This window comes from Giraffa tippelskirchi, chromosome 2 (genome assembly GCF_054371585.1).
Source record: "Giraffa tippelskirchi isolate mGirTip1 chromosome 2, T2T-mGirTip1v1.2.pri, whole genome shotgun sequence".
In the NCBI taxonomy this organism is placed as follows: Eukaryota; Metazoa; Chordata; class Mammalia; order Artiodactyla; family Giraffidae; genus Giraffa; species Giraffa tippelskirchi.
This window is the reverse complement of record NC_137276.1, coordinates 163,383,987-163,409,920: the sequence shown is the minus strand read 5'-3', so window position 1 is coordinate 163,409,920 and position 25,934 is coordinate 163,383,987. Positions and strand designations below refer to the sequence as shown.

General features: G+C 33.2%; 1 protein-coding gene across 18 annotated transcripts in view; it reads right to left on the bottom strand.

Moving 5' to 3' along the window:
• The window catches only part of DLG1 (discs large MAGUK scaffold protein 1), a 261,526-nt gene that overhangs the window by 35,586 nt on the left and 200,006 nt on the right, over positions 1 to 25,934 (bottom strand). For 9 of the 18 annotated variants that reach the window (XM_081571476.1, XM_081571474.1, XM_081571482.1 and 6 more), the window contains 4 exons: positions 14,581 to 14,695; positions 9,280 to 9,456; positions 5,979 to 6,048; positions 1,447 to 1,480 (listed from right to left, as the gene is read on the bottom strand). In XM_081571476.1, coding sequence (XP_081427602.1) covers positions 1,447 to 1,480; positions 5,979 to 6,048; positions 9,280 to 9,456; positions 14,581 to 14,695 — 396 coding nt within the window. Of the gene's footprint in view, positions 1 to 1,446; positions 1,481 to 2,164; positions 2,265 to 5,978; positions 6,049 to 9,279; positions 9,457 to 14,580; positions 14,696 to 25,934 lie in introns of all 18 variants that reach the window. The other 9 variants (XM_081571481.1, XM_081571471.1, XM_081571478.1 and 6 more) reach the window with 2 other exon arrangements.

Sequence of the window (25,934 nt, the reverse complement as noted above, 5' to 3'; positions counted from 1 at the left end):
AATATGGGAACCAAATTCTTCCTTTAGTTCCTTTTTCCATGAGCTTTCTATAGATCTCTGATGACTCAACAGGTAACAGAAATCTGTGGGATCATTTGATTATCCATAGCACTGCATGACCATTCTCAAAATAAATTCTATAGCATTAAAAATCTGTGAAAATATTTTCCAGTTTCTGAAGATTTTCACTGATAGTTTTTCCCAAAGGAAAGAGATTAAAAAAAGGCGCCACTAGTGATAGTAAATTTGTGACTCTTGCCAGATCCTAAAAAGGCAAATGCATAAATAGCAAAGTGTGTATAACAGAAATAATTACACATAAAGCATACTGCTTTCAATCTAATATAAACCTTTAATTATTAAAAGTGGAAATAAAAGTCAAGTACCTATAGTTAAGCTCAAAAGTCCAGTACAAAGTTAGCATTAATCAAGAAAAAAAAATCTATGAAATTTAAAGTTTATAAACTTAGAAAGTTAAAAGATATTGGCTAAATCCTTAATGATCAACAATTTATGAAATTTTCAAAATGCTTAATAATGTAAAGGCAAACAACTATTTAGAAAAAAACTTTAGCCTAAAAGATTACTTCTATGAGTCACTGTCACCTAAAATAACTTAGCAGTATTTGGTAAAATTTCACATTTAATCAATTTGAACACATTCACATTTAAAATTGCTTATGAAAAGGACTTATTTCATTCATTCATTCCAATATTTACTGAATGACTCCTACATATCAGACTCTATACCAAGCTTTATATGAAGATTAAATACTAACTAGAAAATTAAACAGAACAATGCACAGACACCCCCCCCCACACAATTCCCTCCAAACAGAGACAACATCTTGATTAAATAAAAAACAAAGGATAATATTTCTTGTAATTCTTTTCACAACTTACATCTTCCATAAAAAAAGATATATAAATTTTCCTACCACACAGACTGCTATTTGAACTTGAGTTCTACAATTCTTTTCTAATATTTAAGGTTTATTGTGTTTTATAGTTTCACATTATAGCAATGCTTTTCTAACAGAGATTCAAAATGATTTTAACATGTTTTAACAAAAAAGGTGGGGTGGAATAAAACTGTAAGGAAGATTATATTCTACCTTCTAATAATGAGGGTGGATAGTACTATGTTAAAAAAACATTAAAAGTCTTTCTTCAAATTTAAAAATTCCTAGAGAAAGTAACTGCCATAAAAATTACAAAGAGGAAAATATGAGCAGCGAGTTTTTCAAATGATGTGAAAAATGAAAAAATTCAGAGTATTATAGAAATAAAAATCCCAAGCATATTATTAACATGAAAAATCTAAAAGCAATCTAAATCATACACCTCCTCATGCCAGATAGGCACTACCACGAGTCTCAAAATGTATCTGAAAAAAGTAGGTCTGTAGATGGAGGTAAAAAACTTGGGAGTATTTTGATCACTTACTCAGGCCTTTTGATCCCATGTCGTCAGGGATCTCCTGTAGAGAGTAGTTCCCAGAGAGCAAGCAATAAAAAGATAATCAAAGAAAATAGTTGTCAGTAATGCATAAAATTGGTGCTACAATAAGAGACAGTTCCAAGACCATTACAGGTGCACGTATCTTACAGAGCATTTCTGTGTATTTCCGAAAGTTTAATTAAGCTAATGGCTAGATATGCTCTACTAAAAGAATGCGAGTTCTATATGAGAAGCTGATTAGGATAGAGAAGCAAAAATTTTGACTGTTTCTTGCTATTTTAAAAGTAAAATTCAGATTGTCTACATATAATGAAGAAATAGGATAAAACAGAATGTTTTGAAAAGATCTATTATCAAAGATTGGCAATGCTATACCTAGAAATCAGTAAGGTTCTGAGACACTCATGTTTTTGTCTAAAATATTCTTTAGAGATTATGTTGAATGTTTCTTATAAGAACCTTTACATAAAATAATTCTATTTTAAACACAGCTTAAAAATATCATTTACTTTAAGAATTCCTAAGGGGCCAGAAAAAGTTAAGAGTGGTATGCAAATTAATCTATGCTTGTTAAGGTGTCCCTAGTTAAGATAAATAGTAACCTGTTGCAGCTCTTGAAACTGTCTCTATGGTAACAACCAACTGCAGGGCAGTAGGTCCCTCTACATTTATCTTCAGTTGACCACTGGATCCACATACTTACGGTCAGCATCACTTGTTTCCTGCTCACTCTGGTCCTTGTTCTTGTAGAAGGGGAATTTTCGGGAAAAGAGGTTCTTTTTACGCTTGTCATTGAATGACTGCTGAAGAAGAGAAGGAGGGGCAAAACAAAGGGATGTCTACTGTCTGTGTGTACAAAGGCCCAGCCTAGTAGCTCTGTGAAAGCTGACTCTTGTGACCACAGTGTGCAGTTTGCATATGAATTTTGCTTTAACCACATATACAGTAAATTTCTAATTTAGTATTAACTTCTCTAATTCTAACATTTTAACTGAAAGTACTGAAAAATTTAAGGAGTATAATTCAGTGATACCTAAAAATAATGAGTAACTGCTATTTGATTTAAAAAAAAAGAGGAAGAGTAAACCAGATTAGCTACTACTATAGTCCAAACCAAGTTCACATCTGTTTTTATCAATCCATATTCTTTGAGAAGATTTCTAGGTGCTCTATAGCCAAAATTACTTTAGCTATTCAAATATTTTTAATGGTTTACATAATAATCTTCATTTTCCTTTGGCTTTAGCAAATTTTTTCCATTTCTCTCTCTGTGGCTCCAACAAACTAACAAAAAGCCACTACTAAAAAAGAGAACCAAAAAAACTGAGAAAGCTGCTAGTGTTGAAAATTTAAAACAATCTTTTTTTTAAAGAGAATTAGGATAACTAAATGCTTATGGCATGAATCACAAAATGGGAAGAAAACTAAGATGTGTCCATCAAGCACAGAGTCTAGCAAAGGAATTATCAGTGTTATCTCACCAAGGAAGAAGATTCAACTTTCCTGGCCAATTTAAATGCCATCATAACTGATGTATTAGCCTTTCAGCTCTACCATATTATCTATTTTTAAAGTATATATAAATAAAATGGAACCAGAGTCAATCCACTGGCACCATGTCCTGAATAGGGAATAAAAGGTTTGATGCTTGTAATGCCACGCAGGCAGTTAAAATTCTAGTAGTTGTTCTACATAAAATTCTACATAATTGTTATGACAGCTGATTTGATGGTTCCTTATTGCACAGATGTCTGAAACAAGTTTTTTCCCTTCCTGAATGCCCCATTTGTGCATTCAGAGTTCTAAAAGCATGTAGCACAAAGAAAGATGAGGCTAAAGAGGAATAGCTTCTTTTGTAATTTGTCACAGGCACCCATGTCTTGAAGGAAATGGCCTTGTGACATCAGGAATTATTATTTTTTGAAGTGGGAACAACATAAAGTATAGAAATTTTGTTTTAATTTTTTTAGTTTATCCATGTCATACGATGCTATCAATATTTTGAAGTATATCAACACCAGACGGTGTTTTTTTTGGGGTATGCCTATATTTTCAGTCATGGGATGTCAGGTGATTATGGTACTGAAATGGATTAAAGTGACTTTAAGCTCAAATTCTATTATTTGTAAATATTTATTTTGGTAAGAATATTTATGAAAACTTAATTTTTATCTTGTCATATCAACAGTTCAAAATTAGTAAGTTCATAGTCATTAGTCAAGTGGACTGTCTTGATATTAATCTTAAAATATGAAGGTTCTGACAAAGAAAGCAGAAGTTAAAAACTAAGTTGAGGAAAAAATACTGTGGTGAAATATAAGCTTATAGTTTATAAACTTTCAAGTAGCATTATTTGAATAAAAATCCTTGCTTGAATCCAAATTTTAGGAAACAGAAAGAGAAGAAAACAAGTTTCTGTAGGACAAAAATTTATGGTAATCTAATTTAGGGAAGGACTAAATTTTTTGTTCACAACAATCACTGATTTCGAATTTAGTAATAATTTTAATACCATCCAATAAAACTGATACATTTTTAATAAAAGGTTATCTACTACTCCTACTGCATATATAGTGGTCAGAGTCAGTTTCACAGCAAACAACCAAAAGAAACATGAAGTTTAAAATGTTTTGATTTTTGATATCTTTGCAGTTAGCCAAAATGGGATATCATAAAGATATCATAATATAGGACAGAAAGAAATGCTTGTTAGTCAAGAATGTATTAATTGTATTATATCTAACATCCTGCAGGTGAAGAATTTATTAAAAGTGGAAAATAGCACAAGCAAACAGGATGAAAATGTGTAGGGAAAACATAAAACTGAAGAAATGTACTACCTCTAGTTTCTTTATAGTTTTAATACAAAGCAATCTGTTTAGTTACTTATTGTTATTCATGCTATATTGCAAGAGAGACAGTGCAATAAATATAAGGACTGATAAAACATTATAAATTTATGAAACATATATCAAATATCTAAATATATAATTTCCATATGTAGTATTTCAAAATAGCTAAATGAATGTTAAAAATGTTAATGAGAAACTAAAGTGTTTTTAAAAAGTCTATACTGGAAATAAAGTCCATAACCTACCACATAAGGACAGGAAAAGAAGAGCTTAGAATGAGAAACATATTATAGAGAGATGCAGTTCTGTATCAATGGCAAGCGTATTTTTACCCCACTCAGTACCATGCATACTTTGGGTGCTGTGTTAGAACACAGTGACTGTGTATAAAGTTGGTTATAGTCAACAAACAAGACTAAGATTTAAATATGTCGTTAATTCAGTTAACTTCTTACAGTTTGAAAGAAAAGTTACAACATGCAATTTCTTTTTCAATACACTGACAATGCATTTACTAAAATATTTTAAAAGACATTATAAAACGAGCATGAAGATCACTGTATATATTTCAAATCCTGAGCATTTACTTGGGGATATTTTTCTTCAAAGATTTTCTATTTCAAGTATTACTTCAGATTATACTATATAATTTTGTATTTTCTGAAAGGTACAAGTAAATTTAAAAGAAACATCATTCCCAAAATAACTGAATACATTATACAACTTACTGAGATTTAATTTCTTTGATCAAGGACCATACTCCTTTAAAATATTAAAACTTTGAATGCTTAATGATATCAGACATATACAAAGAGTAGGATTAATTTATCTGCAGAGTTAATTTTCCACATTCTTTTGAAACTTGATCAAAAGATGTATAAAACATTTGCTTTAGATGTAAAAATCCCCAAATATAAAACATTGCTATAAACAGTATTTCAACACAGTATGTGTTCAGCTCTTTCTTCAGGCTTATTGCTAGAATATTCCATTGCAGTATTTACACACATACTACAGGATGAAGCCTGTGGTATCATCCGTTGACATTCACCAGATTCAAGAAGGACTTTACATGAAAACAAAAATACATCTAAGATATATATAAAATAATTTTGATATATTTCTTGCCCATTTACAAAGCCCTCCTCTTGATGGTCCTTTATTTCCTTAAGATAAAAATTCATATTGATTTAAACATTTGAAACATGGCTTCTATTAATAAGTAATATTAGGAATAAAGGAGGAAAAGTACAAGATAATTTCCACACTTCCAAAACTCCATAAACTTACATTATGAACTAGTTAATAATTTGGGGGGACCTATTTTCTCAGAAGATGTATTATTAGTTATTGCAGTTAATACTGTTGACACAAATTTCTAAATAACTGTTCATCTGTGTGAAGGCTGAATTCATCTCACTTATAAAAATAACAACCAAAGAAGTATGTTAAGAATATATCAAATGACAATTTTGATAATCTGGAAAAGTCTGTGAAATGGGTGCTTTCATTTAATAAATTGCTTACTTGAGCAAATCTATTATTGTAAACCACCAATGGCAAGAGCTGTTAATAGTTAATTCTTACAGCGAGGTCCTTTTAACTTTAATAATGTAGCTCAAACAAGAATTATGAAAAAGTCAATAACAGATTTCATATACGCACCCCTTTATCTCCTCTTGCTTTAGAATTGAATTTCACTGTTTTTAATCGGGCTCGTTCTTTCTTCTCAACCCTGGCAAAGCACAGATTATTTTTTAAGTATAATAAACATATTCAAGGCTCTAACTAGAAATTATCAGGATTGCTACTTTAACATGGAGCATTTTTATATTCTAAAGCCTTTAAAAGTCATTTGCATCTCATAATTAATAACAACTTCTGAGAAATGAAATATAGGGCTCATTTTCTTATGAAACAAAACCACTTGTGAAGTACAAGTATGTATACTTATATATGTACTCAAATCCATAACTATACTGAAATTATTATGATGTACCACTTCTGAGTTCAGCAATTTTCCAGGTTTTCCATTTGTTTTGGTTTTTGAATATTTAGCTTACGGAACACATATGCTAAAAACTCAGTGTCAGAGAGAAAGCAAATGAAGTAAAATGTTAACCGAGGAAAGTAGGTGAAGGACATGTGCGAATTCTATGTACTATTCTTGTATTTCTTTTGTACTTATATTTTCTGCAGCTCTGAAATTTTTAAAAATAAAAAGGAGGGAAATAAAAACATTTAAGATTAATTCCAATGATATATTTGTATAAATACATAAAGTAACCATTTACAGTACACAAAATAGAGTTTTAAAGTATCTTTGGAAGGATACAGAAGAAATGGTAACCTTAGTTAACTTCTCAGGGAAGAAGGTGAAATGGGTGGGTGGGGAACAGGGTTCAGAGGGGGCCTGTACAGCTGTTAAATCTTTTGAATTTTAAGCCTTATTGAAAGTGTTACCTGTGAAACAAGCAAGCAACATACTACAACAACGTATAATGTACGATCTACAGCCATGTATGAATCTTGCAACCAGTATGGATCTTGAAAAATTTCATACAAATTAAGCTTTATAAATCCTTGATTTCAGCACAGCAATTATATTAGTATATAGCAGAAAAACCTACCAAAAAGCCTATGAATAAATGCGTATCTTTCATTTTTTATTATCCAACTATAAAGTTTTACCATGGGTACAGAAGAACCCTAGCAGTCACGGGTTTAAAATTTGTGTTTTTACTATTCCAGAGCAACCCCAAAGGTCCATGATAGGAATAATTAATTCATAATTTTGCCAAGGCACTTATTCAGGGCACTGAAAAATTAACATTTAGTGAGTGAACCTTTACAACTCAAAATGGCTTTGTTTTCTAATCATTATTTTGCTTACTAAATAGTTGAGTGACTTCAACTGTGTTTGTCAATACTGTTCCCAAAAGAAAGCTAAGAACTGTAGGAACTCCAAATCCTTGTGCTATCATTAGACTTAAAGATGTCTAAGAAAGATAGCATTCTATGTAAGAAAATACAAGTTTAGAATACACTGAAGGATGAAATGGCATAATTGGTTGTGATTTCATACTGTAATTTATGGCAGGAAAATTATATTCTATATTATTATTCATGAATTTGGGAATTTGTAGAGGTGTCAAGGTATATCTCTTTTATCACTTTTGGCTTCAAAATCCAACCTTATAGAATTTTTATACAAAATGAAAAATATCTCTTCCCATCAAAGTCAGCTGTATTTCTCATTTGTTGCAGACACATGTAAAGCCTTTGCAAGATAAAAGACTTCAAGAGATAAAGACAATTTTTAGTAACTCTGACCTTGATATTTAAGATGTAAGGTTTCTATTGACTCAACAAGGCCCAGAGGAAGCATTTCTGCATTTAAAGGATACTATATTCTATTCTAGGGAAGAAGTTATGCTGAGGGCTGCATTGCTAAAAGAGGAGTTGTCATCGAATATAAGATCTAGTCAAATAGTTGGATCTTACTAAAAATATGGATCTAGCCAACAACAGTCATAAATTCCAAAACCACAATTACAGAGATCTTGGCAATATTTCAACATTTGTACTCTTCAAAGTCTATCAACAGATGTACAAATATATATACGGTAGAGAGGTTTATAAACAGGCATATGATTTGGCATAAGTATCAATTTAGAGTCTCAATAAAATAAGTATAAGTTCAATTTATTAATAAGAAAAGAACAAGTTTATTATATCATAAGCTTGACTTGAATGAATTAACTAGCTACAATAAACATTAATGTCTCTGACAATTTTCACTAGCTATCTTAAAACTTTTAAGTTTTAGGCAATGATTTGGCTGAATCAGATCTCATATATAAGTTCTTTGGGGGAAATAATGAAGTGGTGTTTTAATACCTTTCCCATAAAAGTAGACATCCAATAACATTTCACTGACCTCAGAGAGGGTTGCTGGGATCACCTTTTTCAAAGAAACTCTGCACTTAACCACTTACGCCACTAGATGGTAAGTATACACCTGTGAGTGAATCACTACCATAACCAGATATTTCTAAAAATTTTGCATTTAAAATGCTTTTTTTTTTTAATCTAGAAGAGGCAATTCACACAATCAAAACCCCTTAAAATTTTAGTTTTAATTAACACCACCTACATGGGAAAACTCATAGCTCAGTTGGTAAAGAATCTGCCTGCAAAGCAGGAGACCTGGGTTCGATTCCTGGGTCAGAAAGATCCCCTGGACAGAAGAGCCTGGCAGGCTACAGTCCATGGGGCTGCAAGAGTTGGAATGACTTAGCAACTGAAATCAAACCACCACATGGGAAAACTATAGATGTTTTTAATTCTTTCTCCACTGGTATAGATCTGTGGCACAGTGACTTAAAATATACTTACTTTGTTTTTAACAACTAGCAGGAACTCCAGAGAAATTTCTATTTAGGGGCTTTACATTCTCTTACTATATCACTGATTACAATATAAAGTGAAAGAAAGTGAAAGTCGCTCAGTTGTGTCTGACTCTTTGTGACCCCATGGACTATACAGTCCACTGGATTCTCCAGGCCAGAATACTGGAATAGGTAGCTTTTTCTCTTCTCCAGGGGATCTTCCCAACCCAGGGATCGAACCCAGGTCTCCCACATTGCAGGTAGATTCTTTACCAGCTGAGCCACAAGAGAAGCCCAAGAATACTGGAGCGGGTAGCCCATTCCTTCTCCAGTGGATCTTCCTGACCCAGGAATCGAACTGGGGTCTCCTGCAATGCAGGCGGATTCTTTACCAAATGAGCTATCAGGGAAGCCCCGTTACAATATACGGTGAATAAACTTAAATAGCTGTGAAACGCAATATAAAACACCAAACATAAAATCACCACTTAAGTAAAAGAAATTTAAAAAGATTCCAGCAATTATTTACGTTGTCCAATTTTCAAGTGGTAAGACTCTTACAGACTTTTACTTACCTGCGTTTACTGGGAATCACCCCAACTTCATCACTTTCACCATCTGGTGTAACCTGTCTGGCTTGCCACCATTCATCATCAGAAGCATTAATAACATGGAGGATATCTCCAAATTTGAAGTTCAATCCCTGACTAGGAAGGCCACTGTCTTTAGTCTTGTCATAATCAAAGAGGGCCCTAGATTAAGAAGAAAAAAGTCTGCATTTCTTATAATGATATTATCAATATTAAATAAACAGGATCCTACAAGTATATATATAATTTGGGTAGATAACGAAACAATGTACCATGGTAGGCAAAATAATGACAAGCTCAATTTTGTGTTATATACAAGAAGACAATGAGAGTAAAAAGAAATAGCAAAATTAACTTGTTATGGTAATAGACATACTGTTCTCTCAATAGTGTATGAGAAATTAAAAATATTGTATGAGAAAATAAAATAACATATTTTAGTACAATCCAATAGCAAACTATATTGAATTCTAAAATGAAGACAAATCTGATGAGTTGCTCTAAATTAATAAAGTAAATATTAAAAAAGACTCTCCTCTTTGACTAGACACACTTGGGAAAACAAATTTCCTGACTGATCTGATTCATCATTTGTGGACTTTAAGGCTACAAGAACAGAGTGATTATTTTCCCAGGTAAGTATTTCTTTCATTTGTTCATAAAATCAGAGTTAATAGGGTTTTCAGAGTCAATAACAATGATGAAAACTAATTACAGATGACTATACGGTGACTTTAACAGTTGTGAACTGTTTTGGAAAAAATACTGTATTAACATAATAATTTCAAAATGTTAGGAATATTTTAAAATTTGATAACAAGGAAATAATGTCCTACTACTTAATTAGTATATAATATTTAAAGAAATTAAAATTCTTATATACAAAAAACTTCTCTCAAGAGTAGAGGAAGGATCCCAGCAACTACATTTAAAATATAATTTATTGATTCTTTTGTTTTAATTTGGCAATGGGAAATTAGGACACAAATTATATTCCTTTTCATGCTATTCAACTTTTAAGAAGCTATCTCTTGAAGTAAAACTGAAGAGGGGTGAAATTAACTGACAGCTAAATGAATGAACTAGTTAATGGTTTTCAAATATGTTCTTTCAAGTCTTTTCAGTGGCTAACAGTGTAAAGGAAACAGGTGAATCAAAAGTGGGAAGGTTTACTTAAACATATATTAAAACATATACAACACATTGGATTTTATTTGAAGAAAGAATTCTACAAGTACAGAATTCTACTGTAAAAATTAAGATTATAAATGATATAAATGCTAAAGTCATTACTTCAATAAACTCTGAATACTGAGGAAGCATCTTTATACTGGCAAAACAGAGTTAACATCAAAAAACAAAGGTCTGATATAGTCAGGCATTTACTAAATATTTATTTAAAAAGGTAAAGATGATGAAGATACAAATAAACAGAATACAAGATAACAAAGTAGCTTAAGAGGTAGAACAAATGCCACAAGACATTCAGAAAAGGGAAAACTATACCTTAACATTTTTATTATCATAAATTAAACTTTTGAATTACAAAATCAATATAACTATATTACTGATAAGCAATGGAGAAATTCACAATTTCTACTCCCTATGTTAACATTTAAACTTTGCATTCTAGTACTTTGATTTATAAAAAAAGGGAAGTACTCATGGAATACTTATGTGAGTTATTAATCATAAGAATATAATGAACACTTGTTAATCTACTATCCAACCTAAAGGTTTCTACACAAAACTTCTATCAGTGACTCACATTTACCTATGTATTTTTCCCCTAGATCCTGCTTTCCTCAGTTGAGTTAAGCACTAACTAGAGTATAACCACTATTCTGAATACAGAGTTTATTATTTCTTTGCTGTTACCCTTTCTTGCTGTTGGTTTGATTTTATCACACACATATGGATGACTATGTATTTACGTATGATTTTACTTGTTTCAGATCTTTATAAAAAAGCACCTTACTATACATAGTCTATTGTAGCCTTAACTTCATTCTTACTTTTGAAATTAAAAATATATTTACCAACAAGAACCATAAGACTTCTGGTTAATTATGGCAGATTGGCTACGTGTCTATATTGCTGCTGCTGCTAAGTCGCTTCAGTCATGTCTGATTGTGTGGGATCCCATAGATGGCAGCCCACCAGGCTCCTCCATCCCTGGGATTCTCCAGGCAAGAACACTGGAGTGGGTTGCCATTTCCTTCTCCAATGCGTGAAAGTGAAGTCGCTCAGTCGTGTCCAACTCTTTGTGACCCCATGGACTGCAGCCTACCAGGCTCCTCCGTCCATGGGATTTTCCAGGCAAGAGTACTGGAGTGGGTTGCCATTGCCTTCTGTGACATGTGTCTATAGGCATGCCTCATTTTATTGTGTTTCACTTTACTGCACTTGGCAGATACTGTGTATTTTTTTTTCCCCCACAAATGGAAGGCCCTGTGTTGGTTTGGCATGACTGTTGGTGTCATTTTTCTGACATTTGCTCACTTTGCGTCTCTGTGTCACATTTTGGTAATTCTCCTAATACTTCAAACTTTTTCATTAATATATTTATTACGGTAATCAGTGATCCTTAATTTTACTATTGTAATCATTTGGGGGTATCACAAACCATGCTTTCATAAGATGGTAACTTGATAAATGTCTGTGTTCTGAATGCTCCACCAATTGGCCCTTTTCCCCAACCTCTCTCCCTTCTCCTTTGGCCTCCCTACTCTGAGACATGACAATATTGCAATTGGGCCACTGAATAGCCTGACAATGGCCTCTTAAGTGTTCATATGAAAAGAAGAGTTACAGGTCTCTCACTTTAAATCAGAAAAAAACAGTTATGCTTAGTGAAGACGGCATGTTGAAAGCTAAGATAGGCCAAAAGCTAGGCTTCTTGCATTAGTGAGCCAAGCAGAAAAAAAAACAAAGGTTCTACTTGAGTATACACTGGAATAATAAGAAAGTGAAAAAGCCTTATTGCTGATACTGAGAAAATTTTAGTGGCCTAGATAGAAGATCAAACCAGCCATAACATTCCTTTAAGCCAATGTGTAACTCAGGGCAAGGCCCAAACTCTTCAGTTCTGTGAAGGCTGAGAGAAGTGAGCAAGCTGCACAAAAATTTGAAGTTTGGTTCCTAAGGTTTCAGGAAAGAAGCCATCCCTATAACTAAGAAGTGCAAGGTAAGGCAGCAGGTACTGATGTAGAAGCTGCAACAAATTATCCAGAAGATCTAGCTAGGATAAGTAATGAAAGTTGTTACACTAAACAACAGACTTTCAATGTGGACAAAACAGCCTTCTATTGGAAGAAGATGCCATCCAGAACTTTCATAGCTAAAGAGAAGTCAATGCCTGGCTTCAAAACTTCAAAGGGCAGGCTGACTCTCTTGTCAGGGCTTAATGCAGCTGTGAGTTTCAGTTAAGCCAATGCTCATTTACCATTCTGAAAATCCAAGGGTCTTTAAGAAATATGCTAAATCTACAGTGCCTTCTGCCTGTGCTCTAGAAGTGAAATAACAAAGCCTAGATGACAGAATGTTTGTTTACAGCATGGTTTACTGAATATTTTAAGCATACTGTTAAGACCTACTGCTCAAAAAAGATTTCTTTCAAAATGTACTGCTAACTGACAATGTACTTGGTCACCCAAGAGTTTTGATGGAGATGTACAATGAGATGAATGTTATGCTGAGACAACTTCCATTCTGTAGCCGATGGATCAAGGAGTAATTTTGACTTTAGATGTCATTAAGAACATTGTTGATTCATGGGAAGAGGTCAAAATGTCAATATTAATAGGAGTTTGCAAGAAATTGATTCCAATCTTTATGGATGACTTTGTGGGGTTTAGGACTTCAGCAGAGGAAGTAACTACATACATGGTAGAAACAGAAAGAGAACTAGAATGAGAAGTGGAGCCTGAAGATGTGACTGAACTGCTGCAATCCCATGATAAAACTTGGAAAGATGTTTAAACTCAAAAGATGAGGATGCTCGTGGATGAGCAAAGAAAGTGTTTTCTTGAGGTAGAATCCACTCCTGGTGAAGATGCAGTGAAGCTTATTGAAATGACAAGATATGGAAATATTACATAAACTTACTTGATAAAGCAGCAGCAGAATTTGAGAGAATTAACTGTAATTTTGAAAAAAGTTGACTGTGGTTAAAATACTATCAAGCAGCATTACATGCTCCAGAGAAATTGTTCATGAAAGGGAGAGTTGATCAACTTGGCAAATTCTACCACTGTCTTATTTTAAGAAATTGCCACAGCCACCTCAAACCTTTAGCAACCATCTCCCTGATCAGTCAGCAATCATCAACATAGAGGGAGGAACTTCCATCAGGAAAAAAAAAAAAAAAAAATTTAAATTGCTTAAGGCTCGTTGACAATTAGCATTTTTCTTTTTAGCAATAAAATATTTTAAAATTGAGATTATATTTTTTAAGAGCCATAATGCTATTGTACATTTAGACTACAGAACAGTGTAAATATGTTTTATATGCACTGGGGAACCAAAACATTCATGACTTCCTTTATTGTGATATTCACTATATTGTGGTCTGCAACTGAACCTGAAAAATCTCTCAAGTAATGCTTACATTTTCTTTCCATCCTGAAACTCACTAAAATGACAAAACAACAACAACAACAGATAAATACAAAAGAGAGATGACAGCAGGAGAAGACAGAGTTTAACATGGTTTTGAATGATGGTAAATTTAGAGCAGAGGAAGCTCTAAATGGCGTACCTGAAGAGAGGGATTGAAATAAAATAATTGAAGTAAGATTTACTCCACAAGACCCTAGAAATGCTCACAAATTAGAAGTGCACATCATCCAGGTAGGCAGAGATAAATTACAACAGTGAAAACAGAAGGACTGGTAGAAATTATCATAGTAATTAAATGTTAACTCAAACAAAGAATATTTTATTATAAAAAAGATACCGGAAAAGAAAACTGTTGGATGATATGTGATAACAACTTAAAAAAATTTATAGTCCTTATTCATTTTGTCTTTCTTTATCATACTATTATTATTCAATAGGTTATATAACTTTCATTAATAAAATTATAATAATATTCCCAAAGACATACTATTCCTAAAAGACATACTATCAGGAAATCAATCATAAAAAACACTTCCTTGGTTTTCAATACTGCATTTTCCTTGCAATATACTTTTCTATAGTAAAAACTAAGTCATAGTGAAAATCCTGAAAGAACTTGCATGCATAAATGAAGACATCTATAACTAGAAATTAAAAAAAGTTTACCTGACATAGAGGGATCGCTTCTGGCTAGTTCGAAGAGAACCTGAACCTGAACTAATGCTACTATTCATCATCTGCTCCCGTAAGTCATGTATTTTGGCTTCAAAACGACTGTATTCTGATAGAAGAAAAAAGAAAAGTAAATTCATATTTTATAACCTAAAAAATTACTTGAAGATAAAGTATTAAATATGTAAGCTGTCTTATAATTGATTAAATGTGGTCAGAATCTTAAGAGAGTAATCTATATAAGATTTTGCCCAATACGCAAATTTCAAAACTTAACAATCTTCTAAATGTACCATAAATTAGAACTGGCTGAAAACAGTATTTTCAGTACACTATTTTAGAGCTCATATCACATTTAATAAATTAAAAGACAATCTCCATGCATCAAATAGCAGTATTAATCTTACTTTCCTGTTGAATTTAACTGGAAATTTTAAAAAGTAGGATTTATTCTAACTTCTATACTAAAAAAAAAAGTCTAAAATAATTTACAGTAGACACTTTGTTTACTGACTTTTTCCCTGTGAAGAAGTCAGCTAATTATATTTTCAAATTATACAATGTGGGCAGGGTCAGTAATATGGGAAAAATATGCCTTAGAAGCTAATGAAATTAACTTTACTTCAACTCATTTTATAATTTATAAATTTTCAAAACAGCAAAATAAGACATAAAAAGCAATCTAAAGGAATAAACATATTATTTAAGATAGTTTTTATACAAAAACAAATATGATTTTGAAGATGGACGATTTTAAATTATTCCATACATTAAAAACTACCAAAACTATTAATAATAACAAGTTTATAATCACTTTAAAAAATATTGGAATTACATGGTTATACCCACTTATACCTTTTTCTCTATTTATAATAACCAACTGTCTAACAGACAAGTCAGATTCCATCAGATTTTCTTATAAAACCAGTCTTATAACAAAAGCAAGTTATGTGTCTGGAGTGTGTGTAGTTTAAGAAGACAAAAAGTAAACATGATTATTGCTGCATTACTCTTTGTTTTACCACAGTCATCAAGTTTATTTGCTGGATACCAAGACTAATTAATTTAGCCTGTCAGGCTCGTCTGTCCATAGGATTTTTCAGGCAAGAATACTGGAGTGGTTTGCCATCTCCTTCTCCAGGGGATCTCCCTGACCCAGAGATCAAACCTGTGTCTCCTGCTGGTGGATTATTCCTTACCTGCTGAGTCACTGGGGAAGCCAACTGAAGCAACAATTCATCAAAAAACTCAAAAATATTTAAATGTTCACAATAATATATATTCTTCCATTGTTCTTTACAAATATAATAGAAAATTTAAAGTATAAACATTAGTAGACTGATTAGTAAAAATGAACCCCTGACAATTCAACAATTATCAACTCACGGCAAATCTTTAGGCTGTGAAGACACAGCTAAGACACAGATTGATGAATGAAGACATAGGTTAAAAATATAAAGTGAATCTTGAATTTACACTGGCTCTTCTAATTAAAAATTAGTACCATTAGGTTTTTACTTACTCTCTTATATCTCTATATGCTTTCTTACATATGAAGAATCCTGGTTCTCAACACACTGTTGATAACAGAATTACAATACTCCATCACAACTTACTTCTTTATAATACCAACATTACAATCATTACATGATACTGAAAATAGTTAACTATCTTCCTTAGTTCTTTTTATTTTGGAGTATGGTCTGTTAGAAATACACAGTTGAACACCATTTTAAAATCACTTGGAATATTCCTTCCTAGGTGTGAATGCTGCCAGCTGGATATACATCAAGGTTCATTTGTTCAATTTTATTTTCAACTTCATTTTAGGGGTTGCTTTGTAAACTTTTCATTTTTTTTTTATAGATAGGTAAAATAGTTCCAAAGTCAAATCTATAAAACAAGGATATTAAACAAGGATAACCCTTTCTCCCTATCCTATTCTGTTCTGGTCATTATAAACATTTAAAGAAAGGTTTATCCTTCCATTTTAAATAATATAAGCAAATATACATCTTCACACAAATATGTTTACACTTATTCTATATTATTTTAGTAAACATATTTATACATATTTTGTAATTATGTATATGTACACACACATATACATATGTGTACATATATGTATTGCTCCTCCTTTTTTAATAAAGAGTAACAGACACATTTCTCCACCTTGCTTATTTTATTCAATAATAAGTATAGCAGTGGTCTTAATGCAGTAATAGTAAGAATGCTCCACACCATATACAGATGTCCCTCCTTTCTTTTTATAGCTACATGGTTTTTTTATTTCTAACCTCTGTCTCTCTGTTACAAGAAGATACTGTATAGGGCTAGATTTTGCTTTACCATCAAATCTGAAAATTGTTTTCTTGAAACAAGTTAACTTTTGATATGATTGAAGTTGCGTGTGAACTCCTGTTCTATTCATACTATTTTATATGTTGAGTATATATGAATATATTTACAAATATGCCTTTTATATAAATAGTCTGAGGCAGATTATCTATTCCAAGGATGCTTGGCATCCCATATGGTCTTGTACTACGTGACCTTGCCATTTCGCCAGCAAGAGATGAAATCTAATCCCCTTCTTCAATTTGGGCTGGTCTTATGACTCAATTGTAAGCAAGAGAATGTGGTAGAAATGATCATATGTGACTTTCCAGGTTAGATCAGAAGAGTCTGTGGAACTTTTTCCTGGTTCTTATGGGGTGCTTGATCTGGAGGAAGCCAGGGATCATGTAAGAAGTCCAAGCACCACTCTGTAGAGGTCATGCAATAGTGCTCTGAGCCCAAACCTCTAGCTGGTACCAACAAAGACAAGAAAAGGGGAGTGAAGCCATTTTGGACCTTCCAAAGTAGCTTATCCATCTGCTGAATCCCATTAAGTGACTATAGTCTATGCCACAAGGACCATCCAAGCCAAATTCTGGCTGAATTCCTAATCTACTGAATCCATAAAATGATTGCTATTTTAATCCACTGAGCTTTAGGGGTAGTTATGAAGTAACAGTAACTAGAACACAGTCTCACTGTGCAGTCTATTTTATTAGTTCAAGAATATACACACACACACATGGACAAGCCTTTCTAAGTTTATATATATACACACACACTAGATTCCTAAACAAGGGATCATATATATTATTTAAATATAATATATAAAATATTCATATAAAATTTGTATTTTACTAAACATGTTTATAAAACATATACACGTAATAAAATATATTTACATAAAATTTATATATTTATAAAAGTGAATATATAAACATAAAATTAGGAAGCTTTATTCTGTTGTTCTAACAATAACCCTTGTTTGGATTTTGGCTCCTACTATGAGTAATCTCCCCAAATCTGATTTGAAACATTATCCTTTTATGTTAATAATTTCAAAGCAATCAGAAAGTTTATTCTATGTTAATATTATCTTCAGTTCTACCCCCACTTTCTGATAACTGCATTTTCTCCAAATTGTCACAGCATATAGTTTTTTCATATTATACACTCTTTTCCTTATAACTATCTAAATTACTAACACCAGTCTTTATGTCAGTATCTCTTCCATCATTTTGGGTGTCTGAAGTTTGTTCTTTCTTCTCAGGAAGGGTTTATGTGAACCCTAATTCTTCACTAATATATTTGATTGCAGTCTTTATATTTCAAGCCGGATTGTTCCAGTTTCTTTCTCTGATTCTTAAGTATATTGATTGCATTGTCTCCTATAAACCACTGCTGATGAAGTTCTGATGACAACTTCATTTTCTTTTCTTTAAAAAACATTTTTTGAGGGCCTGCAATTTCACCAAAATATTTTTCTTTTAATTTCAATAATTTTGTTAAAATATTTCTCAGTGATTGTTATCACTTTAGGTACCTGGACAATCCTTTTGATATGCAGTTTTAATTTTTTTTTAATTTTAGAAAAGTTTTCCTGTTTATACATTTTTACTATTTGTTTAGTTGTACTGTTTTTTTCCTATGAGAGTCCTATTATAAGTATGTCCAATATGCTCTGCCAACTTTCTGTATCTGTCACTCTCAAATCCATTTTTATTATTTTTTAAAAGATTAATATATTTTTCAAGATTGAAGTAATCACAAACTGTTTTTCCTGAACCATTTGAGAGTAACTTACTACTGCGATGTCTCATCACTCTTGAATTCTCAGTGTGTATTTCCTACAAATAAAGATGTTTTTTAATACAATCACAAATTATATTAATACCATCAAAATTAAGAAAGCAACATTAATACATTACTACATCATGGTCACACTCCATTTAAGTTTCCTCAATAATGTCGTTAAGAGCAAATCAGTCAAGTTTGAAACTATGAGTTGTCTTATGAGAGTATATAAGCATTTAAACTGTCGTATTTTAAAACATCCCCTCCAGTGAGAGCAGCTCCTCAGCCTCCTTGACTTTGCAATCTTACTACTGCTGAAAACTACAGGTCAATTATTTTGTAGAACTTCTCTTTAGATTTGTTGATGTTCCCACATGACTAGTCCTGCAACTTTGGCAGGAATGTTACAGAAGAGATGTTTCTTCCAATGCACCCTACCAGGTGGTATACATTTTTGATTTGTCCCATTACTGATGCTAGTAACTTTCAGCACTTGATGAAGGTTGTGTCTGCCAGGTTTCATTACTACAAAATTACTTTTTTTTTCCAGTTGCAAATAATAAGTTATTGAAACTATGCACACTTCTCCATTCTCATCAAACTTTCAATTAACTCATTTATTTGTATTAGTAAAGACTCATGATTTCCTAGTTCATTCAGTGGATTACTATCAGGTATTATCACCAATTTGATGCTTCAATTGTTCCCTATTTGGCCTTTTGAACTGGATTATGTACCCTTTTGCCATGCCTCCCATCATTCCTTGAGCACCATGCTTTCTGGCATAAAATATTACAGGATAATCTAATACTTTCCCTGCCCAACTCTTGGAACAAGATATTTATCCAAACAGCCTTGGCAATTTAGATGGGAATGGCAAATAGATGGGGAAACAGTGGCTAACTTTATTTTTTGGGGCTTCAAAATCACTGCAAATGGTGACTACAGTCATGAAATTGAAAGACACTTACTTCTTGGAAGGAAAGTTATGACCACCCTAGACAGCATATTAAAAAGCAGAGACATTACTTTGCCAACAAAGGTCCGTCTAGTCAAGGCTATGCTTTTTCCAGTGGTCATGGATGTGAGAGTTGGACTATAAAGAAAGCTGAGCACAGAAGAATTGATGCTTTTGAACTGTGGTGTTGGAGAAGACTCTTGAGAGTCCCTGGACAACAAGGAGATCCAACCAGTCCATCCTAAGGGAGATCAGTCCTGGGTGTTCATTGGAAGGACTGATGTTGAAGCTGAAACTCCAATACTTTGGCCACCTGATGCGAAGAGCTGACTCATTTGAGAAGACCCTGATGCTTGGAAAGATTGAGGACAAGAGGAGAAGGGGGCGACAGAGGATGAGATGGTTGGGTGGCATCACCAACTCAATGGATTTGGGTTTGGGTAGACTCCGGCAGTTGATGATGGATAGGGAGGTCTGGCGTGCTGCGGTTCATGGAGTTGCAAAGAGTCGGACACAACTGAGCAACTGAACTGAACTGACCTGAGTATTTAGAAACCAAGATCTGAGTCTTAGGTGTGCTGATTGCTACTGGGGTGGCACTGAGCCCACACCTTTTCAGTGGACAGAGCTAGAGAATTACAATATATGTATGTAAAATACACATTTACAATGTTTATATTTGTGTAAATGGAAAACAATATGTTCATACTAATTTTTCAAATTCTAATATTATATGGTTTAAATTTTTCCCCTTTTCTATATTTATAACTCTCTTCTCGAACAGTGCAAGTTACAGATAACACTACCCTTAAAATATATATTCATTTGATCAATCTCTCTATGTAACTAGTCTTCTGTCTCTAGAACCATCTGCTTTTCAGACTGGATTCGGACCAGTCCAATGTGTACCCATCTCACGTTGCTCAGGCTCCCACTTCTTATACCAGGACAGCTCCTGTGTGGAAGCCCCTCATCAGGGGTCAGTCCTATTGGGTTACCATAGCTCTCCCTTATCTTCCTGGTCTTGCAATGCACCTAACTACCTTGCTATCCTTCACATACAATGGCTTAATACAAAACTGATCAGGATGTGGAAGGGAAAAGAATTCTTTAATTTTTATTTTTAAAAATTTCATGTTTACCTACTTTCTTTAAATAACTATTGTGCTCCTTCTAAACTTAATTTCTGAAATAAAATGCTTCTTTATTTCTAATAATTTGAGTTCTATTAACTCATTTACATTTTTCTTCCAGATCATCATCAGTTTTCTTCGTTTTGCAATATTAGGTTACACTTTTCATATGTTTTTGGGCATGTCTTTCTGGCATACTTTCACTGTAGAGACATTATTCTGATCCTTATATTCATTTTTCAAATAGGTTTCCACTGGATTCAATCTTGATCCTTTTCTGTTGTTCATTTTTATGTAAATTAGTTTTCCTGAACTTTTAGTTAAAGAGAATTGGGTCAGGATTTTTCAAGTTTTCTATCTTCACAGCTCTAGAACTCCTTTTTGCTGTTTCTGTCAAGTGTTCAAAGATATATCTCATACGCTGTGAGATTTCCAGGTACTGTTCTTTCCTCCCACTCATCTGGACCTTCCAGAAGTTCTCCCTTAGTGAGGGGCCTTAAACTAAAATGGAGCTATAGCTGTTAACTGTACCTAGGGGCTCAGACAGATCCAGCTCCTTCACACCTTACTGAGATACCTTGCACTCACATACAGACTGTGCAAAAACCCTTATAGCTTCAGGTGCTGTTCTCAAATTGATTCACTGTATTTTTTAATGAGTACAGACTGACTTTCAGGCTTCTATCACTTCTCCTTGTACAGATGCTGATATCACTATCACAGGGTCTTATAGCTGTTGACGGCTTGTTTATTCTTGTGTGTATTTGGGGGCTCATAGGGGTATCTTTTCATCTGATTTTGCTATTCCAATTTTTTTCTGGGAGTGAGGAGGAGGAAGTTCTGGGTGATTCAGTTATAAACCTACTATTTTATTTTGTATGTTCTCTTTATCCCTCTAGGATAGCCACTAATATGACATATTAGTGGCTATCCTAGAAAACTATTAGGAAGTGATGAGTTTTATCACTTTTATTTTTAAGTTTCATAACCTTTAACATTTTAATGTTTTAAATATAATTTATTTGTACTTTGTGTAATTTTATTTTTAATAATCACCATGTTTAACAACTAGTTTGCAAAATTCCTGAAAGTTTAACAACTGACTCTTGTAAGACAGTACATCACTGAACTTTTTCAAAAGTGACTTCTGTGACTCTTTAGCTCTCTGAGTTCCCAGTTTCCCTTCACTTTTTGTTTGATAATTCCTTACTGTCTTAGCAGTGATCTGCCACTTTAAAAAACATATTTATTTATTTATTTGGCCGCACCAGATCTTAGTTGAAGCACATGAGATCTTCAACATTCGTTGTAGCATGTGAACTCTTAGCTGCTGTATGTTGGATCTAGTTTCCTGAACAGGGATCGAACCCTGGCCCCTGCATTGGCAGTGCAGTCTTGGTCACTAGACTGCCAGGGAAGTCACTCTGATGCTTTTGATTAGATGTTCATTATACTTCATGTAGCATTATTAGTTGTTTTCAGCCATTTTGCCAACTGAATTAACCAAAATCCTAGTATTATACATTTTAGAAATTTAAAAACTTTCTGTAGAAAGATCACATTACCTTTTACAGTGAGGCAGAAAATGTTCTTTGCTGAGATCTAAGTTACTACAAAGCAACTAAAGCGCAGATATTCAACATTTAAGATATTAGAGACCTAAAGTAAATTCCTGACGATATCTTAAATTTGTGCCTTACAGATTTTGTTCACTCTGTTCAGATGTTCATATTTATAGTCTTTACTTATTATTAACAATTCCTCATAACCATCTGCATGTTTTGAATATACTTTAATACTTTCCTCAAAGTTAGTTTTCCTTTAAACCTCCCATTTTATTTACCTAGCTAAGATTCCTATCTTTTCTTTTTGTTTCAATTAACTTATACTTTCAGCTCTAACAATTTTCACCTTATACTCATCCTCTGTTATCTTTTCTTTTATTTTGGAAGGAGTCTCATTTCTTTTTTCCCGTTAAGTGATTTGTATCCCTCTTCTAGAAATTACACCACAACTCATTTCAGGAAAGCTACCATTGAAGAGAGGTAAAATGTTAAGAGAGAATCTCTACTAAGCATTTCAGAAATTTCTGAACCAAACTATATTCCCTATCATGAAGTATGTTAGGGAATCTCTGAACTATTGGCTATAAGTTAAATAGTATGTGTATGATTGTAAGAGGAGAGACAATATTTAATAGCCAACTTTCTTCATTTTATTTCCCTTTTCAACTTCTAATCTTAGTTTGTATCTCCAACTAGAAGTGAAAAGGTAGAAGAAAGCAGGTGGGAAGAGAGCTGGGAGAAATTTTATCTCCTCTGATTTCTTTGAAGCTTGCAATCCCATCTATGAAGAATAAAACTCATCCATACTCTATAATGAAATATATTAATTAAACGTAGAGTTAACATCTGAGAGCAACAACTGTCAGAGAATGGATACTGACTGGTCTAGAAACAAAAAGTCAAAGTTTATGAGTCAGAAGTCAGGCTGGTTGTTTTAAGTAGTTAGGAAAGAGTTTAGAAAGGTACAGGAAGGAAAGTAAGTTACTGAAAAAAATTAATTAGGAGCCTGCTACAGAACATCACTTTAAAAAATGACAAGTGCTTGCAAAAAAATGCTACTAATCCAATACAACCTCTCCATTTAGTCTCCAGACTTTCTAGTTGCTACCAAAAGTAATTATGAAAATAAGATGAGAAGATGCATTAAAACTCCATCCCTGTAACTCAGATTTAAATTAAACTTTTGAAACTGAGAAAAGTGGCTCTGGCCAAACCTCTCAGCTTTTCTAGGCTTTAGACACTTGAAGATTAGGGATAGCAACACCAATCTCGAAAATGTTTTTTTTCTCCTATGAAAACAAAATAAAATACCTCACAAAATTTAAGATTTATCCACTGGGAAAGAAAATACATTTAATATATGTTTAATTCTTTCCCTTTGCTCTTTTTCCTTTATCATATCATTGCAATATAATTATTTCTGAAATAAAAAATAAGGTCTGAAAGTTATAGTATACAATGAGTAACAGTGAGATAAAATATTTGAGTTTAGAACTAGTTGTGAAGGAAGTAGCTTTACTATGTGGTTGAGAGGTATTCAACGTATGGAGACCATTTGGAACCCCAGAGTTGTCACAGAGATTATTTTAAGCTGAGGACATTTGAGGTTCAACAAACATACAAAAAAGCCTTCTTAGAGCTTTCCTTATCTGACTAGAAGTAGCAATTTCTGGGAAACGAGGCTATTGTATAATAACTCTCCTTTCTTGGGGAGCTTTATGGCCTTGAAGAATATGGAAAGACTACTCTTACTGTAGAGACAAACATTGTCACAAATTTTCTCCTAAAAATGTTCTTTTCTTTCCTTAAGAAAACTATTTGTTTTTCCATTAGAAGACTTTTCTCTCCGCTCCCCTTTCCAAACTCTGTTAGGCAGTTAAGCCTTTAACTTTAACCATTTAATAGTGGTGCTAGAGAAGACTCTTGAGAGTCCCTTTGACTGCAAGGAGATCAAACCAGTCAATCCTTAAAGGAAATAAATCATCCCTGAATATTCACTGGAAGGACTGATGCTGAAGCTGTAGTTCCAATACTTTGGCCACCTGATGTGAAGAGCTGACTCATTGGAAAAGACCCTGATCTGGGAAAAACTGAAGGCAAAAGAAGGGGTTGGCAGAGAATTAGATGGTTAGATAGCATCACTGACTGAAGGAACATGAACTTGAGCAATCTCTAGGAGACAGTGGAGGACAGAGGAGCCTGGGGTGCTGCAGTCCATGGTGTCGCGAAGAATTGGACACAACTGAACGCCTGAACAACAACAACAATTTAATGAGTTGGTTACTTCTCATACTGGTTGGCTCCCTGTATGCATACAAAATAAGAACTTTTCTTCTGTTAATCTGTCTTCTGTCAATTTAATTCATAGACCCCAGCCCCTGAAACTAAAAGGGCAGAGGAAAAGTTTCTTCTCCTCTACAAAGGGCTAGGAATAAATTTTAACCACTTAATAGCTGTGTAACTGGCAAGTTGCTTAACCTTCCTGTGCCTTATTAAACTGTAATGAAAATAGTACTAAAAGTGCCCACTTTATAGGGCTTTATGGGAATTTAAAAGAGTTAATAAATATGGTTAGATGTCTGGCATATATTTTTTTCTATTATAGTCTATCACCCAACTCATTTGTCAAAATTTCGTAAGTTCTAAATATGCAGTAAAACACTAGAATAGTAATTTCAGTGCCCATGTTTGATTTCTGATTGTAATTCCCCAAAATGACTAGTAGTGAAGCTCTAAAAAATATATTGTTGCTTATTTTTGGAGTTAGCAAAGCTGAGGGGAGGTAGGAGATGAAGTCCTTCTAAATGTTTTGCAGAGGTTCTTTTCATACTTAGAGCCTATGCCATAAGTTTAAAGTATATAGGCTGAAAAACTCGTAACAGTATTTCATGGATGACTAACAGGCAAGCTATAGATCCTGAAAGATAAAAACTTGCTCCTACCAAAGAAGCTTACCTGTTTGCACATATGTATATATGTCAGATTATCAATGAAGCAGAGAATCCAAAGGGGTTTGTCATTAATAAAGTAAAGCTACTAACTGTAAGGAGATAATTGATTATCAGAGTATCAGGCAATTCCATTTATAATCTGGAAAGTAGCCCCCTCACTGAGGAAGAAAATCTGACTCTTATCTTCAATTTATATCCTTGGCCCTCACAGCAGTTACACACTGATGATGTGGAATATGGTTGTTTTTTTTTAAGTGCTGTATGACAAAAATACATTTATTAAAACTACATAATAGTAAAACATAAAGCCATTGTGCTACTGCCTAATAAACAAACATAAGGTAAGTAGCAATACAGTAAAGAGGACAGGTAAGTTTTCAAAGTACCCAAAACACGCTTTTAAATTTTAATTCTATTATCCTTGGTCTTCTGTCATTCTTTATAGAACATCATTTTTTCTCTCAGCCCATTGAAAGCCTGCCCACTCATTAGGCTTACAGTTAAGTTCCAATCCTACTGTAAGGCATTTTCCCCTTTATAGCACGCTATATGATTTACCTCCTTTTGAGTTTCTACGATAATGTTTGTTTTCTGTGCTCTATTGGTACTT